Here is a 17,187-nt window from a genome sequence, read left to right as displayed (position 1 = left end):
TTTGAAACCAGGAGGCCACACCTCACTTCCTCATATCTACTGTTTCTCTGTTTATGCTGATACTCAGTTCACTTCCTTGCATGAGCTTCTTGAAAGATGAAGCACCCACACCACCTTTGTGGTTTAATACAATATTACACATATGGGCATGGTATCTAATTTTAACTATTTTGTCAAACTTACACAGGTCATGCACAGCCTCCTCTTGCCTCCCACATCCTGTACAGTGGCGGCTGTTTATTATATTAACATTTAAAATGAGAAATATGAAAGTTTTAAATTATGACTTCCCATTTCTAGTGTGTAATTTAGGTGAAACAATTATAATTACATCTATGTGTGACTTAGATATAGGATAGGTTTTCATTTGCAAATGACCAACCTCAATTCTACTCAATTGCTCCTTGCAAAAATGACATCACCTAGAATTGCTGGCTTGCATTAAATGCCTGGTGTTCTATGGTGTTCCTATTGTAAACAAATGGCTTAATTTTCATTCAGGTTTCCTCACCAAAACAGTGTATTCCTCCTTAAGACTCTAGGGTCATTTCAATCTACTGTATAAAAGCTTTTATAAACCTTTTCAATGTTTTGAAACCTTTATTGTTTACATCAGCATGCAGGTTGTCTTGAGGTTGTTTTCTTTGAGTTTTCCATGACAACTGCAACTGGCGACCAGATCCCCAACTTTGATTAGAGATCTAATGCATGCTGCCTGTCGTACAATGTATGTTTGATTTGGTCACATCTTTATCTTCTACGTGACACATCTTCTGGCTGCTGTTCTTCACTTAATCTTACAACAAATAACCTCCCTCTGATAAGATCTAACCCCTATTTCCATTCTCCATTTGTTAACAGAACAGGCAGAATTCCTAGTTGAATAAACATAATTGCAGTGTTTTAGAAAAACATTAAGATGCAAGTATCACAGGAAACAACATATTTTCCAGCCTGCCTGTGTATCAGCAAAACTAGTCTATAAATTAGTGCGAGAACGCCTCTTCCTGCTGCAGCCCTGACTTCCTGTTTCAGTGTTACACCACATCCCACTTGCACACCCTCCTACTTCACCTCCCCACCTCCACCCTGAACTCAACCCTGAGCTCCCATCAGGCCTGTGGTTCCACTCTGTTTTCTGAGCTGTTAGCAAACACCCAGAAAATGGCAAAGGGAGGACAAGGGCGTCAGCTGGTGGTCAGTTTGTGCAGTACATTCACCAGCTTTCCATGTGAAATGTTGGCATAACACTGTATGTAACCACTGGATGGAGCCACAGTCACAGTGATGCACCGTGTTTGAGCAGCCATGCTTTTTGCCTATTTATAAAACATCCTCTCCCATTTCACTTTTTTATTTTTGATCTTGTGTTCCTGTTGTTTTAACTCATCAGTTATCCTGTATTCTTGTGAAACTGAAAATATTTTTTCCCAATGTTAAGCCAAAATCTTGGTAGTTTTTGGTCTAAAATCATTGAGCAGTTCAATATCTTAAAAGCTTTCTTGGAACCTTTAAGGTTTTCCTTATCTGAAACCATTTAATAAGCACAATGAACAAAATATCCTACAATGTATTAGTGCAGCAAAAAGAAATGAATATACATTCTTGGTAACATTCATTTACAGATAAATGACAACATAGTAAAAAATAAAAAGGTTTGCAGTACATTGCTGCACAAAAATAATGGCCCACAATATGACCTCACTAAATGTCTTATGTGTTAAATGTCTGATGATTCCTTGTTTTATTAGGAGAGAGAGGCACAAGTAACAAGTATCCAAGGTCTGACAATCTCCTGCTTTAGGAGAGTGATTCTCACTTTCTTTATATACCATAAACAGCTGAAGAGGACTTCACATTTTCTGCAATAAAATGTACACTATAACCCTATGCACTCAATGTCCAACAGAGAAGCAGTTAGCAGTCCCAACATCCCTAAAGCCCCAACAAGGCTCAGAACAAACGGTGTGATCACCAGGAAATATCTCATTAAACCTTTCTGCACCTCAACAGGGCAACAGTAAACATAAAAACAGCATATGCCAGTACCTAATGGATTGTACATTCATTTGGTCTCTATGTAAGGCACTGCATAAAATAAATATTGCACAATCAAAGGTGGAGTTACTGTTAGGGAAGTCATTTTGTAATCCATTTTAAGACTGCGTGAAAGCATTCTGTGGTCAGAGAATGGCAGGTTCACCTCAGGACACTTTACAATCTTTTCCGCGACGGCGACCTTTAACACCTGTATGAAAAAAAAAACACACAAAACAGACAAAATTAAAACAAGGGGTTGGGGAGGTCTGAGGCATTATATGGAGTTCATCAGTCAGGATTTAGAGGATATTATCTGTAAACACATTATCACTTGTCATCAGTTGCATGTGTCTAAATTCTGATAATGTCAGCCAAATAGCGATTAGCAAAAACTAAATGAAAAAAAAATCTGCTTTGCTATCTGTTAAATTGTCTCATCATTCCTCTGATTTACCTCACACCCCTTTGGAAAAATTTGGCCCATATGTTTAGAAACAGTGAATTAAATCATTTGTCAATTTTAAGACATATCCACTTTATTCCTAACTTACTCTCATTGTCCTGCGCAGTGTCAACAGCCTGCTCAGACTCTGTTCTCTGGCCCAGTTTAGATGGCTTATTTGCCCTCAATTTGGATGGAGATCTCACAATCACCTCAAAGTTGTCCTCGTTCTCATCAGTCCGACTGGTTTCTGTGGGTGAAGGGCATGCACTGTTCGCCAGGCTGTTTAGTGAAAGCTTACTTGATGATTTCTTCCTAAACAATTTCTTCCATGTGAGCTTCCCCTTCTTGTCCGGCGTGATTCCATTGGGCCTCTTAAGAATTTCACTCGGGGCATCTGAGGGCAACGGACTCAGCTGGCCCATCCTCTCACTAACAGCCACTCGTGTTTTCCCCTGGTCCATCTCCTCAGGAACCTCAGACAGACCTGACCCCCTCTTAGGTCCTGGCTCCTGCAGAGACCCTGTTGGACGCTGGACATCCCCAAACACCAGCGAGTACTTGGGGTTGTAGTATTTGTGTGCCGGCACCTCGATGTTGGCTTTTCGTGAGTCCCCTAAGCTAACCTGGAAGCGGGATGTGGTGGCAGGTAAAGGTGGGCGTTTGGGCCCCACTTTGGAACTTATTGTGGCAGTTCTGTTAGCAGCAGGTGGGCTAACATGGAACTCCTTGTAGAGGTCCAGTTTCTCAGAGATGGCATACAGTTCACGGAAGTCCCGGTCAAAGAAGTCAACCACTTGCCCCGTCATCACGGTGATCATGTTTCGGTCCATGCGAGACGTACACCAGGCAAAACTGGGATAGAGACACCAGATGTAAACTACATTAGATTCTGTTCTGTTCTGTTCCAGTTTCTAAATCCAGTTTTTTACAACTTGGATCCTATTTTGGTAGCTTTGACAATAGTTTTTATTGTAATTAGTAGTAGGAATATCTATTATTCTGTTTAATATGTCAACAACTATTGGATGCATTGCCATTTCATTTTGTGCAAACATTCTTGGTATTTTGAGGATGAAGCCTATTGGCTTTGGTGATTTCACCAACTTTTCCCTAGCACCACCATGAAAATGACATGGAGCAGTTTTGAATAGAATGCCTCAACAACCCTTGCATGGATTGACATTTGGTACAGACGTTCACAATGAAAACAAATTTCTTTTGTGACCCCTGACTTTTCATCTAGCACAATCATTAGATTGATTTTCTTTTGTTTGTCCAATGCGTTTAATTATAACCAAAGCACTACAATATTATTGACATTTACATCAACCTCAGCTGTCATTTGTGTTTAGTGATAATGAGCGACTGTTGACATGCTAAAACTAACATTATATATGCTGTTAGCTTTGTCATTGTCATTTAGAGATCCAGGTCCAGATCCAAGCTCTGATACAAGTCAAGTCAGTCAGTAAGCAGTAACCACAACTCTGAACCACAAAACTTTAGCATTCATTAAACTAGAGTTTAAGTTTGTTAAAATGTTTGTTCTAACCACATAAACATCATAACTGGGTGTGGTCAGATGTGGTCTGTTGTAGCAGGGCAATGTGATGTGCTGCAGTGCACAGTGTGGCAGAGAATGCTGTATAAGCAGGATTATTGGACTGGGTGTAGTCTTCAAAGGTTCTTTCCTTATTCCACTGAACATCGATTTTTGATTTTTATTATTATCAGTGTCCCTGAGTCGTATCTTTTCATACTAGCACTTGGAGTCCCGGAGGTCAGCAGGTTTCAGTTCTTACACATACGGGATTTGATGTGATTAAATTTTTACATTACTGTGTACTCAATACAAACAACGCACAATGCATGCAATACAAACACACATTCTCTTCACAAAGTAAATGGAACAGAAAACAATTGCTATCTAAAACAACAGTAAAAATCACACTCAAACATACACACACACTTAGACCTCACCTGTAGGAGCCAAACACGACTTTGTCTCCATCTACTAACATGTACTTATTACAAAGTGAACCAGGAAGTCTGCCGAAGGACAAACCAAATCCGATTCCCTGCAGCGTTCTGGTTCTGATGTTCTGCAGGCACAGAGGGTCACAGTCAGTTCATGAACAGGAAAACAACATAGCTAGCAATGTCAATAGGGTGACATTGTACCAAGGTTCCACACAGCATATATTACAGTTTGTCTTTATGAACTTTTAGGAGGCAGACTAAAGCAATGCAATGCAAAGCTTTTAAAACAATACAAAAACAGGCAAAAAAGTTAATGATCTAAGAGGATATATGTATGTATAAAAACAAATAACTTTAACTTTAGAATAGGAGAAATGTAATTACTTTGGTGTTTTCAGTTCTGCAGTTAAAATGACTTTGCTGTCACATTTGGAATAGAATTACAAGGAGGCACCACATGATGATTGAATGCTTGTAAAGTCATTTTCTTGCTTCCTGTCTGTACATTCATCTCCTATGTAATAATTCCATCTCACCCGGAGGTGCTGTGAGCCAATCTGCAGCCTGGAGCACATATCCAGGAAGTGTGGCACACCTTGGTCATCTAACAGGATGTAAATGGGCACAGAGCGTCGCCAGGCTGCATCCATCAGGTCCTGCAGGATCTGGAGGTCTGTGAGCATGTCCATTACTATCGCTATCACCTTCATGAGAAAAAAATAGCATTTAGCTCTGCACGTATTTTGAAGGCAACAGCAATTCATAATTTATTTTGTCAGGAATATGCAGGGAAATGGGTTAGTGTGGTAAAATAATAAAGTTAAACTGCAATAATTAAGTCTTTTTTATACATAACTTAAATGAGTAAGTTAACAAAGAGTGATGGGGTATTCTTTCCCTTTTGTTTTAATTTCCCCTTCCTTAAAAGTATTGTTTGTCCTTGATAATGTGTGTGTGTGTGTGTGTGTGTGTGTCTCCTGCTGGGCGTGGCTTCCTGGTTCCCACCAACTCTGCGGCACACCCGCTGCTCATCACCTCATCAATGCCACCTGTTTACAGCAGTATTTAAGCCTGGACACTTGGCCAGTTCATTCAGTCAGCTTGAGTGGTAATGCTGTGGCCAAGCTCTCAATTTTTCCTCTTGCTCATACCTCGCTTCCTGTGCTTCAGATCTTTCAGTTTTTGTTCTTGTTCATACCTCATTTCCTGTGCTTCAGATCCTGTCTACCAGCCCTTTCTGTTGTTTGCTACGTCCAGCTTTTTGTCTGTGCGTTTTGAATTGTTCCTGCCACCATCACGCAGCCAAACCTGGCACTCAGAAAGTTCTACCATCACTCTGCCCTGCAACAGCTTCTCCCTCTACCATCATCAGACTTAAAAAAAAAAAAAAAAAAGATGATTCTGCATTGCAAAGAAAAACTGTTTCGTAAATAGACATCTTAACACGATTCATGATATAACGACTAGCCAATAATGGGCTTCATTTCACTAGGGATGGTTGCGGCTCAGGGGGTAGAGCAAGTCACCCACTAATCATAAGTTCGATCCCCAGCTCCTACAGTCTGCATGTGGGAAGTATCCTCGGGCAAGATACTGAACCCCAAATTGCCTCCAGTGGCGATGTGTGACTGTGTGTGCATGTATTAGAGCAGCTCTGTAATGTATAGAACAAGTGCTGTGTGAATGGATGAATGTAACCTGTAGTGTGAAGCACTCTCAGTGGTTGACATGACTAGAAAAGTGCTATATAAGTACAATCCATTACTGCATGCCTCATGCTGTGCAGTCCTGTTGTATATTACTTTTCTACAAAATTCCTGGATTTACATTTTAAAAATGTAAACTTCCCTTTGCCATTAGTTCAGTTTTTATTCATGTTGTAGCAGGAAGAAAAACACAGTGTAATTGATGAAAAAGCATGGAACTCAGCTCAGAATCAGACTCTGTTTCTCATCCATGTTACATTTCTATAGCCAAGAAAAAAATCAATAAAAAGCTTAGGGGCAAAATGTCTTTTTAGACAGCGACCAAAGAAACCAGCAGGTGTAGCTAATCTGTCAAACTGAAGCACTTTGCCACCCAGTGATACACTCATCCTGCAGGCACTGTAAGGCCACATCAAAGATTCTTAGCTGCTGGTCTTACAAGAGTGGGGAAAACCACTGTGTTATCCCTCTGCTGTGTTCCAGTCAGACTGACAGATCATAGAGATAGAGCTTTACACCAACCAAAGGAGATTAGTTGAGGAATTTCTGACTTACATCAGTCTGTGTCTTAAGAAGCGCTGCCATACAGCTTTTGCTTTCTCCTCTGTCAGACTGCTGGGATTAGTTTTAGCACTTAGCTCTTACCAAATAAAGGAATTCCTGCACACTCACCCTCTTTGTAACTACTCATGGGGAAAAAAGTCAGATAAACCAATAACAAAGATCTGTGCCAAGTTCACTTTCACTCATAAAACTGATTACATACATCAGTACTGGTTCCTGTTGCTGTGAGAGACCAGTAAAGCTGGTCCCTGGCACCTTAATGATGACCTCCGTATTGTATGTCACACAGTTTAAGGGAGATGGCAAGACCTTCTCAGTCTATGACTGCCTAATCTGACACAAGACAAAAACATTGTGTATTCTGATCCTGACATACACACACCACACAATGATGTGGTTTCAGAAAACAGTGTAGCAGACTCAAAGTGAAAAAGTAGTTCTTGCGTCTCCCTCATCAACACCACTCTGGTGCTGTTGAGGAAGGCCTTTAACCCTAAGTGCTCCAGTGGAGCTGCTCAGTGGCCAGTGGGTCAGAATGAGGTTGTACTGGCAACTGTGAATGTGTGTAACTGTTGCTCAGTGAAACTACCCTAAATAAATAAAGAAAAAACAATTCAAACAACTTAATGGGTGCATGTTAGGGCCGTGTAATGTAGAACAGAGATATGCAGGACAAAAAATTAAAAGAGACAAAAAGAGAGTTAGTCCTTAAAAACATGTGGGGGCATGTTCAGTCAAAGCAGAGGATGAAGGCTTGGGAAATATGCATTAATCTACTGTTCCACTGTTCCAAAGTCATGGAAAAAGTGTCTCTTTAAATTTGCAACAAATGTTTCTCTGTTAAGCAGAAAAGGCCTGTTGTTTCCACTCTGTGTCTCACTGAGGAAAAATGCTGAGCAGACCTGCGAGGGTAACGACAGAGATACAAGCTGAGACATGTGAACAGTCGGTACTGTGAAGCCTCGAGACTGGATCATCATTCAAGCAAAATGAGAAAAACAAAACAACCAATAAGAAGAAATGCAATATCTGCGTGCAAAGACGACTATGTTGGTGTTATATGTGCCTGGAGAACTGGTTGCTCAGCATGCGTTATCTCAAACATGTCTGTGTGTGTGTGTGTTTTTTTATTTTCAGAATAGCTAAGATGGTAGGATTGTTACATTCCACACATGCACACCAAGCTTAACCACCTGCTTTGTATTTATGTACCACCTTCTTTATCTGACAATTCTGGGAAACACCCAAAAAGACAAACTTGAAAAAAGTTTAGTTTTGTAGAGTTCTGGGTCACCATTTCTCATTCCTTATTTACTACGCAAAGTACTTAAAGAGGAAGTGAGCTAGTAAACATAACTCTGCTGACGTATACCTGCTGTATGCCCTGCCTGACAAGGTAATCACTGGAAGGTGGAACTACCAGGGACCATGGTTCATGTGTACACACTTAAGTGTGAACTGAAAACCACTTTCTTTATCAATAAAAGCATATAAGTAAGGAAAGAGCAATCTCAGAAGTGTTTCACCACACTTCTGAGGTGTATGAAAAACAGAAGGAAGAGTAAGAACACAAGCAAAGCAAAAAGGTATGAAAACACGCAAAAGAAAATAAAGAAAGTGGGGATGGTAAGGCGGACAGGAGGGGAATTTCTACAGACAGTTCACGGAAAATTTCAAAAGGAGTTGTGTAATAAAGCCAATTAAAAAACCCCCCACTGAGTATTTAAAACATGCCTGTGTCGTCCTCCCTGACCCAGTTTCATAAAAAGGCAGGGTGAGCCCAGAGCCTGTCACTGAGAAGGCGGAACAGATGACTCAGCTGAGTCATCTGGCAGTCCATGAGTAAACATTACAATGGGCAACTCCGACCCACACCAGGCCCTCAGTTACTGTGTAAGGATGTATTTATCACTCAAACATTCATTCATCCCACCTGGACCTGACTGTAAAGGGCAGACTGACTTTATGTTGAACAAGCAATCTTAGAGCCAAGGAAATAGTTTATGTTGCTAAGCAGTTATAAACTGAGGAAGGTACTTAATATAACAACATTTACCCTACATGGCCAAAAGAACTACAACACCAGTGTCCACAAGCTTTTGTGTACTTATTTTCTGGTGCTGTTCTCCACAGTTTGGGTCCTAAAGGCAGAGGTAATGTCGTCATACTTCTTGCTTTGTCCAGCCAATGCGTCAGATACTAAAGATATTCAGTTAATTATCACAAGAAAATTTAAAAAGTGGAACATTTTCAAACAAAAAGTTCTCTCTCTGGATCCAATGTCAGATTATTACTCCCTCAGTAGCAGCACACTGTTTCCAAGCAGTAAGCACATATCCAATTTATACATGTGGTTAAACATTTGTGTGTGTTGAAGTAACTGAAATGAATTACAGGATTCAAGTGAGTAATAAAAGCATAATAACTTACTGTAAATGGTGTCAAGCGAGTAGAAAACCAAACTGTGTTCTCACTGATAACACTGTATTCTGGCTCTGTAACAGTTAACCTCACCCCCTTGTCATGTAATTACCTCTAACAAAGTCTCATTTAGTAAACTGTTATAAACATATGATACTGTCTTTTAAAGTGTCTTCTTCAGTCAGAGTAGTTTACAAACCTCTGGGCTCCCTGTATCTGTTTCTTATTCCCCAGGTTTTAACTGAGATTCACTTTTTGTATTTGCATTTCACTGCTATTGTTGTGAACAAGAATTGCCCTGTAATCTGCCCCCTCACCTGCCCTCCTCACCTTAGTGGCCTCCTGAATGAGCCGCCGTACCACCTCTTTAATGTGAGGTCCATTGTCTTTAGGCGGGTGAGTGTGCACGGCCACCCGGGTCACCCCTCTGAACAACCCCCCGCTGGGCCAGCCGATATCCAGCGGCGGCACCTCGGTGTCCGACATCTGGGGCCAGTAGGTGGAATGGACCCCCGAATCCGCGTCGGTGCCGGCTGCTCCCGGCTCCGACCCGGATGGCTTTGGTTTGTTGCTGCTGCTGCTGTCATCACCAGAGTCGTACTGCTTGAAAGTGTTCAGCAGCACTTTAACTTCTCTGGCTGATAAAAAGTCCTTCATGTTGTCATCTTTGAGTCTTGTTTTGAAAGCACCGTCGCCGTTCTTGAGGAGCTCCTCGATGGCGACGCGCTGCTCCTCGCTGTAGTAAAACTCCGGTTTGGTCTCCGGGATTTTGGCTCCGATGTGGCCGTCCTCCATGCACACGAGCTGGGACTCGGCCATGGCTGTGGCGGCGGTTACTCCCCTGACAGCTCAGAAACTCACTAAGTCTCAGTAGGGTCTGTTTAGTAAAAGCTATTCGCTATATCTATGTATGACACAATCGGACAGGTAAAACAAATCTGGGAAAGTTTTCTTACCTGGGAGGGAGAGAGGTGGGGCCCAGGGCAGAAAACCCATGGTGCCTTCAAGTTCTGGTGGAATAAAGAGAACTGGACGTTGAGCCCGCCCAAAAGACTGTTGGAATTGTAAAACAATTCCTATCAGTCACTAAATAAGACCAGATTTTCCGTCATTGTTTGGTACTGGATACTATCCGCTCACATTTTTAATAAGATATAAATAAAACCTAGATCACATGTTTCTTATTCCGTTGCATGTTGTTTGAATTTTAATCTCGCAGCCCATGCACACAGCCAATCTCTGTAACATGATGCTACTCTTCAAATATATATTTAATTCATCTTTTAACAAATGGAACATTTGTGACCTGTATTCAGAATTGTCATCTTGCAGACGGAACCTGAATGCAGCAGATGTTTGCTTGTAAAGTGCTGGTTCTGTGGAAACACGTATCGCTGCAGGGAGTTTTTCTTTCCTTCCTTTAGGCTACCCCTTGTTCACGTTATAAAAACAGAAACTGGTCTGTATGTCCAAATGATCCAAGTGAATCCTGAAATGTAACTTCATATTATCAGCTTTTGAGGGTGTGCATTCATGTAAATCAGTGTGTGTGTGTGTGTGTGTGTGTGTGTGTGTATACAGAGTTATAAATAGCGTATGTGCCAATTATATACGTAAGCTTTTGCTTTTAGTTTTCACTTTGCAGTACTCCAGAAAGTATCTTGCACACCAAACTGAATGCCTCATCTGGATGGTTTAGTTATTGTGTTTCTGCAGACACTTCTGCTCTGTGGAGGCTGAGCAATCAGCCACAACTTTCAACAGTGATGTTGAAACTTAAAGTAACTTGGACCTTTGAAGGATTGTTATATCATGCTGTACTTGGAGTATCACAGAGCTGAGTGGCAGTTTATGGGACCACTGACACTAAGTGAGATATTTTAATGCAGATATTTGGATAACAAAATGTTTTAAAATATCAACTCTCAATAATTCATCAATGTTTTTTATTAAAAATAAAACATTTTACAAATAAATATGTTACTGTTGTTGCATTCATAATGTGTACATTGTAGGCTACATTTTCGATCAAATATACAGACCAAATTCAGTGAAATAAAGGATAACTGTGTTGTAACTGACACAGAGGATGGCCATGGAACTGGTTCAGTTATTTTGTGTTACCAGTCATTTTGTAAAAGCAGATGTGACTTTTTCAGATATATCTACAATATGTAAACTCCTATGTGTTAAATCTTGGAGAAATCCTGAAAACTGACAAACAAACCAGTTACACACAGGGCAACAAGAGTATTTATGCCATGATGGGAAACAGAAATCCCATGCACAGTGTGTGTGTTTGCCTAAACTAGCCTAGTCTTCATTAGTACTATAGACAGATGATAATGTAGAATTGTGACCTAATGCAGGTTTGGGGTTAAGTTGCAAGTATTAATGCAGGCATTCATTAGAATAAACAGTTACTGCAAAATTAGATGTGTCTGTGTTTCTTTGTGTGTTCCTCTCAGATGGGTTTGGTGTAGCTGGAGGGGAACAGGCCTGTCTTGCCCCTCAGCTGGCCCCTCCACCACGCCTCGTCAGAGCACTCTAGGACAGTGATGATATCGTCAACGTTGAATTCCAGCTCGTCTGTCTCCTCAGCGTGGAAACTGTACAGAGCTTTGACCTTCAGTGTGGAGGAGGCTTTGTGCTGGACACAGAGGAGGATATACAAGTTGAGACACAGACAGACACACAAGTGTCATTGACCTATACAGACTGATCCAAACTGTTAACCCTTCTACAAATATATACAAAGTAGTCAACACACACACAGTGACACACAACAACACACAGAATGTACACAAAATCATTCAAATGGACAGCAGGCACACAGTCATCCAAAAGCAAAGACACACACCTTATTGTTGAGTACTGGTCGTGGTGCAGGTGTAGGTGGGTGGTCGGGGGTGGGAAGAGAAACAGGGAGGGGTGGAAGATTGTCTGAGCCTCCTCTCTGCTGTTGGGGCATGACATAAAAATCTTTACAGCTTATTTTAACATTGCTTTCCTTTGTTTGTCTTCACAATATTCAGAGGCTCATATTCCAAAAATACTTTTCAATCAAAAAAATCTTGAACCACACATCAGTTTAGCACTGCATAACTTACCATGACTGCTTTCTCATTACTGGTAATTTACATCACTATGAGTCTGTACATTTCTTATTTGGGTGGGGTTTATTTTATGTTTACAATAGTTCCTACCTGTTGTTGTTGTTGTTGTTGTTGTTGTTGTTGTTGTCGTCGTTGTGTCTCCTGGAGAAATATTTCAGTTTGTTTGGAGATAGAGTTGTTCTTATAAAACTCCACCAACTGGTTGAGAGAAGGGAACTTTTCTGACCACAGGTAATACTGCCCTCTGCTGTTCCGTAGGACCTTGAAGTGCTGTACATCTGTTGTATGTCTTCAAGAGAGTAAAGCAATAAAAATAATGTTATTTTTACAAGTTTCTGTATTCCCTCACATCATGGACCCAGCATAATGTTTAGAAAATCTGTTTCCTTCTAAAAAATATGACACACTGCACAAGTGATACCAGTATTACATAAAGGGAAACAGCAACTAGCTTCTTTATAACAATCTTGCCATCTTTTGTTATTGAACAAACAGCAACATTCTCACCACCAGCCAGATAGAGGGAGGCAGGATGTAAATAAGATGGATTAGAACAGAATGTAAAGGGGAAAAGTTTGGACAGAAATAAAAAGCAAAAAAGAAAAAAGAAAATGAAGGAGATTGAGATGCAGGACAGGCAGAGAGAGAAGGGGAGACAAAAAAGTCACTCAGAAGATTTGTTTTTTGGGCACGTGTCTGCTGTATCACACCAATAATGTACAGGGAAGAACCCATCTTAGTAATGAAATACACAGATATAGTTTCTTTGTTACTTCTCTCACTCTTATATTAACTGTGACTTCTCCATACGTCTTTCGTTTTTGTGCATTAGTCGTGTTCTTTTTGTTGTTGGTGGTGGTGGTTACACAAATAACCCTTGCACCAAGATCTTTAGATAAGGTCCCCAAAATATGGTTTAATTCTGGTGTTAATTTAGAACTGCAAAGAAACACCTTCATCATAGGAAGTTAAAATCCCACAATCAGTGTTACACTGTTGTAAGCTGAAACGTTTCTCAGACGTACAATCTTTCTACAGGAGGAAGTGGTGCAGTTGTAGAGTTATATATAAAAATGCTTGCATTTTAAAATGCAAAACAAGTACCAAGTATGGCTCTGATGTGACAGTGGTGCAGACTGAGAGAGACAGAGATACATTTTGGTTGAGAAGAACAAGATAGGGAAATTGCTGAAAAGCACCAAACATAAAACAAAGCCTGTTACAAATTTGCAAAAGTAGCACCCCCAAGATTTCTCAAATCTAGAAACGTGTGTAATGTTAGTATCTTTGGAGCAACAGTATCAAATTTCCCAGCAATACATCATACCTAAAACTAAAAGTATCAACCAAAACAGTAAAAGCTATCTCTCTAGCTGTTAGCAGTCATAAACCATGTACATATAACCACTCTCTGCATACAACTCTTGTCTAACCAAATAGTAACCAAATTTTAGCTCTTGCTCGCTCTTCATGCACACATAGACACATACTGAGTGTACCTGACAGAGATAGAGAAGTCACCCGGGGGTGCATTTTGGCTACTTCGTATAAGAAATGTCCCCACAGGCTGTGACATCAGCCTCTCCTGGGCGTCACTGCGACTGACATCTTCCTGGTACCAGCTGGAGTCATGGAGAAGAGAGTCAGAAAATGGCATGTTTCAGAGTTTTGAAGTTAGGATTGGAGGTCATGAAGGTATCAGAGAGTTATTGCAACTTGCGGAGATAGGAGGATTGAGGGAAGAAAGGAGGATAAAGGATAAAATATTCATGAGACAAGTGAGGATGAGAGAAGCAAACGGAAAGGAAGGAAAGCAAGAACAGGAAGACGGGTTAACATGTAAAGAGGGATCATGTATAAAACAGAGGGTTAAAATAAAAACAGTTTAAACACAAATGCAAAGATACAACAAGGTTAAAAAAACAAAACAAAAAAAAACAGCCATACAGGCTATGTGTGGAACAGTATAATGTAGAGCAAAACCTTCTCTATATATATACTACCTGCCAAATGACCATTTATCATGTGATGACTGCACATTGTTTCCTTTCATGATAGGAAGATTTCATCCTCTCTTCTGTGTGATTTTAAAATAATGAGCATCTAATTATCTATACTTCTCTTTCATTTTCTCTTTGGCTTTGTGTGAGGCTTTTTTACCTGGGCAGGTGAATGTTGATGAAGTTTTTGGGTACAAATCCCTCAACTCCCCTGAGCTCTGCTTTGTACCAGTTCCCAGTGGTCTGCAGAATCTGACACACACACACACACACACACAAACACACGACAAATTCACTTGAAATTAAGTCACACTGAGGTAAATATACTCAGCAGCATTCTTTTCCCATAGGCACAATCAATTTACCCATCACTGAAATGGCCTTGCCTTATAAAACCACTGACAAAATCCAACCTCACTTAACAAGCTTAGTAAGCCTCACTGAACCTTTTCATACAGAGAATAAACACACTAGAATTAAAGTAATTTGCAAACCTTGTTGTTCATACTGAAATAATATCTTTTGTCAACTCTGTGTTAAACTATGTAACTGAATTGCACAACTGATTAAGACCAAAAGATCAGGTTGATAAACATCACTGTAACTTAAGAGGAAGACAAACACTTCTCGAACAACATCATGAATCAGTGGTTTAGAGGTGAATGTCAAATCTTGCAAAAGAAAAAAAGGTCACAAGGTTAGTCTGTCTCCAAAACACACCAGAATTCAATTGTGTTACACAGGAGAGAAAATCATTTGTATTGTTTGCTTGAATGTTGTTACTGTTTTTTTTTTTTAGCTGTGCAGTCAGTACATCTAATTTCTACTTTCTTACTGCCTGTGGTGTTTATTTTTACATTTTGCAATTCTTCAGTCAAGAACCCCAAAGACACATAAACATTGCATTGCAATGACTGTTCTGTTCAAACAGGAAATAAAGTTGAATTAGAGCAGCAGGATGCAGTTTCAAAACACATTTTCATAACCAGCTGCACAAACTACGCAAAACAATACAAATAACTTTGCTATTCACACTGTATTAATGTACTGAATGTCTGTGTTCACCTGGCTGACGCTGATTTGCATGGGAATGTTGCAGGTACTATATACACACTCCACATTTGAATGTTTTTCATATTGATGGCTATTCACAACTGGTAATGTGTGCACTAGGTCATTGGAAACAGAGCCGGAACTAAACTTGAGCTTATCCAGTGTGTACTGCCTGCGTGTGTGTGTGTGTGTGTGTGTGTTACCTTCAATTGCTCTCCCTTTCCAAAGCTGAGTTCATCATCAGCTGTAGCTTCAAAGTCAAACTTGGCTACAGCCTCCATGGTTAAAAAAAAAAAACCTATCAGAGGGAAAGAAAGTCCAAGGTGTTATATCTGTGGTTTGACAAAAGTATATTTGTAGTTTTACTTACATTGTAATGTAGCTAATAAGTTGAGAGGTCTAAGTCACACTGTTTGAATGTGAGGCAGAGCTTAACCTTGCAGTGAAATACCAAAGGGCAAACAGCAGATATAGTTAGCATGTTTAACCCAGGTTAAACCTAGATATCTAAATACATTTTGACTGTAGTGCATTTTGGGAAGTTATAAAAATCAGCATATTCAAATGTGTCCTATGGCTGATTGATATTATCTGCTACCTGTCTTATCCATAAGGACATATATTGCTGATGTTTGCAGGTCAGAGGCACCACAGACAAAGTGCTTTAACCTGTTTTCTCCCCTTCACTTCATCATCAAAGAAATGCATTAGACAGAAGATATCAATAAGCTATCACATGTTTCACCTGGTCTCTGGCCTAGTTCATGGGAAGTGCAATTGGATCCAGTATGTTGGTAGGTGCTGTACCTTCAGCAGCTGGTGGAAAGTCTGTATTGACAGCTCAAAAAGTAGCAGACCAATAAACCACAATTCAGATTGACAATGTATCCTCATCATCAATCCTCAATGATGAGACAGAGACACTGTGCTACTCACCATGTGTTGTTCTCCTTGCAGAGCTGAGACCGTAAGGTGCAAAGAGAAGTAGCAAACTCCTGCTGCAAGCTCACAGGAAGCACAGTCAGACTGCAGCTGCTGCTCAAACACTTTCTGTTGCTGCTGACCAGTTGTGCACAGTCACATGGTCACACACAAATATAGACACAGGTGTATATAGATATGCAGAGAACTTACATGCACTGCACATACAGATGGAAACAAACACTGTATGAACAGAGAGCAATACTCAAGTCTGCAATAACTAAAAAAAGTATTATTAATTATTAAGTATTAAGACAAAATAATTTGCTCAAAAAAGTTTAGCTTAGCTGTTAGCTTTTTCTAAACCTCTCAAAGAGAGTTAAAGTATGTACATATTGTATATAATATAACATCAGCAGGCTAACAATGACTTGACATCTAAATGTTACATCAGCATATAGTGCCTCCTCATTGTTGAATTTTCAAACTATGAGGTTTATTCACTAAATCAAATGATATCTAATGTGAAATTAATACCCTACCTGTCACAGCTGTGCTAATAATACTATATAGTAAAGCAGATTGTACCAAAGTACATTTACACTTTGAAACAAGAAAACAATAAAGCTCACTTTCTGAGTCAAACATACCAAGGAAAGCAACACGAGCACTGAAATTACATCTGTTTCATCAGTCCACTTCAGCTCAGTGATGTTAAAAACAGGAAGTTTAATTCCTGTCAACAATAAGACTTTGCCTTGTGATGATGATGTGGTAAAAATTCAAATTTAATGTTTCTTCAGAAGGTGACTTTTCTTTTGCTCAATTTGTTTGCTTGGGTGGAGCTTCTGCTGTCTGCACATCAACATCATCTACCTGTGAAATTTCCCAGCTCATTCCATTTGTCTTTAATTATCATTTTGTAATTTATAACAGAAAAT

The 17,187-nt window shown here is 39.9% G+C and overlaps 2 protein-coding genes across 7 annotated transcripts; both read right to left on the bottom strand.

The window, feature by feature from the left end:
* Positions 1 to 879: 879 nt before the first annotated feature.
* On the bottom strand, positions 880 to 10,171 carry LOC108889051 (protein FAM83F). Its single transcript, XM_018685332.2, has 5 exons — positions 9,487 to 10,171; positions 5,002 to 5,169; positions 4,466 to 4,587; positions 2,592 to 3,337; positions 880 to 2,248 (listed from the first exon to the last, which is right to left on the bottom strand). The coding sequence occupies exons 1-5, from the start codon at positions 9,973 to 9,975 to the stop codon at positions 2,205 to 2,207; spliced, it is 1,569 nt and encodes a 522-aa protein (XP_018540848.1). The 5' UTR covers positions 9,976 to 10,171; the 3' UTR covers positions 880 to 2,204.
* A 912-nt stretch (positions 10,172 to 11,083) lies between these two features.
* On the bottom strand, positions 11,084 to 16,827 carry LOC108889070 (GRB2 related adaptor protein 2). 6 transcript variants are annotated; one of them, XM_051070400.1, is made up of 8 exons: positions 16,262 to 16,826; positions 16,071 to 16,165; positions 15,529 to 15,623; positions 14,433 to 14,524; positions 13,772 to 13,894; positions 12,363 to 12,561; positions 12,017 to 12,115; positions 11,084 to 11,806 (listed from the first exon to the last, which is right to left on the bottom strand). In XM_051070400.1, the coding sequence occupies exons 3-8, from the start codon at positions 15,604 to 15,606 to the stop codon at positions 11,621 to 11,623; spliced, it is 777 nt and encodes a 258-aa protein (XP_050926357.1). In that variant the 5' UTR covers positions 15,607 to 15,623; positions 16,071 to 16,165; positions 16,262 to 16,826; the 3' UTR covers positions 11,084 to 11,620. The 6 variants fall into 6 exon arrangements, with proteins under 6 accessions (XP_050926357.1, XP_050926358.1, XP_018540896.1 ...); XM_051070401.1 differs by having other exon boundaries at positions 16,071 to 16,153; XM_018685380.2 differs by lacking the exon at positions 16,071 to 16,165 and having other exon boundaries at positions 16,262 to 16,827.
* Positions 16,828 to 17,187: the final 360 nt, after the last annotated feature.

Source organism: Lates calcarifer, linkage group LG5 (genome assembly GCF_001640805.2).
Source record: "Lates calcarifer isolate ASB-BC8 linkage group LG5, TLL_Latcal_v3, whole genome shotgun sequence".
NCBI classification, from domain to species: domain Eukaryota; kingdom Metazoa; phylum Chordata; class Actinopteri; family Centropomidae; genus Lates; species Lates calcarifer.
The sequence above is the reverse complement of the archived record's forward strand: the minus strand, read 5'-3'. Positions and strand labels throughout refer to the sequence as shown.

Bases quoted from the DNA above. Each gene is read 5' to 3' on its own strand.
- LOC108889070 (XM_018685380.2), bottom strand. From the start codon at position 15,606: ATGGAGGCTGTAGCCAAGTTTGACTTTGAAGCTACAGCTGATGATGAA. The intron at 12,562-13,771 runs GTACACTCAGTA...ACTCTCTTGAAG, and splicing joins GACTTCTCTATCTCTGTCAG to ACATACAACAGATGTACAGC. The intron at 11,807-12,016 runs GTGTGTGTCTTT...CTCTGTGTCCAG, and splicing joins GACCAGTACTCAACAATAAG to CACAAAGCCTCCTCCACACT.
- LOC108889051 (XM_018685332.2), bottom strand. From the start codon at position 9,975: ATGGCCGAGTCCCAGCTCGTGTGCATGGAGGACGGCCACATCGGAGCC. The intron at 5,170-9,486 runs GTGAGGAGGGCA...TTTCTCATGAAG, and splicing joins TCATTCAGGAGGCCACTAAG to GTGATAGCGATAGTAATGGA. The intron at 2,249-2,591 runs GTAAGTTAGGAA...TTTTTCATACAG, and splicing joins CACTGCGCAGGACAATGAGA to GTGTTAAAGGTCGCCGTCGC.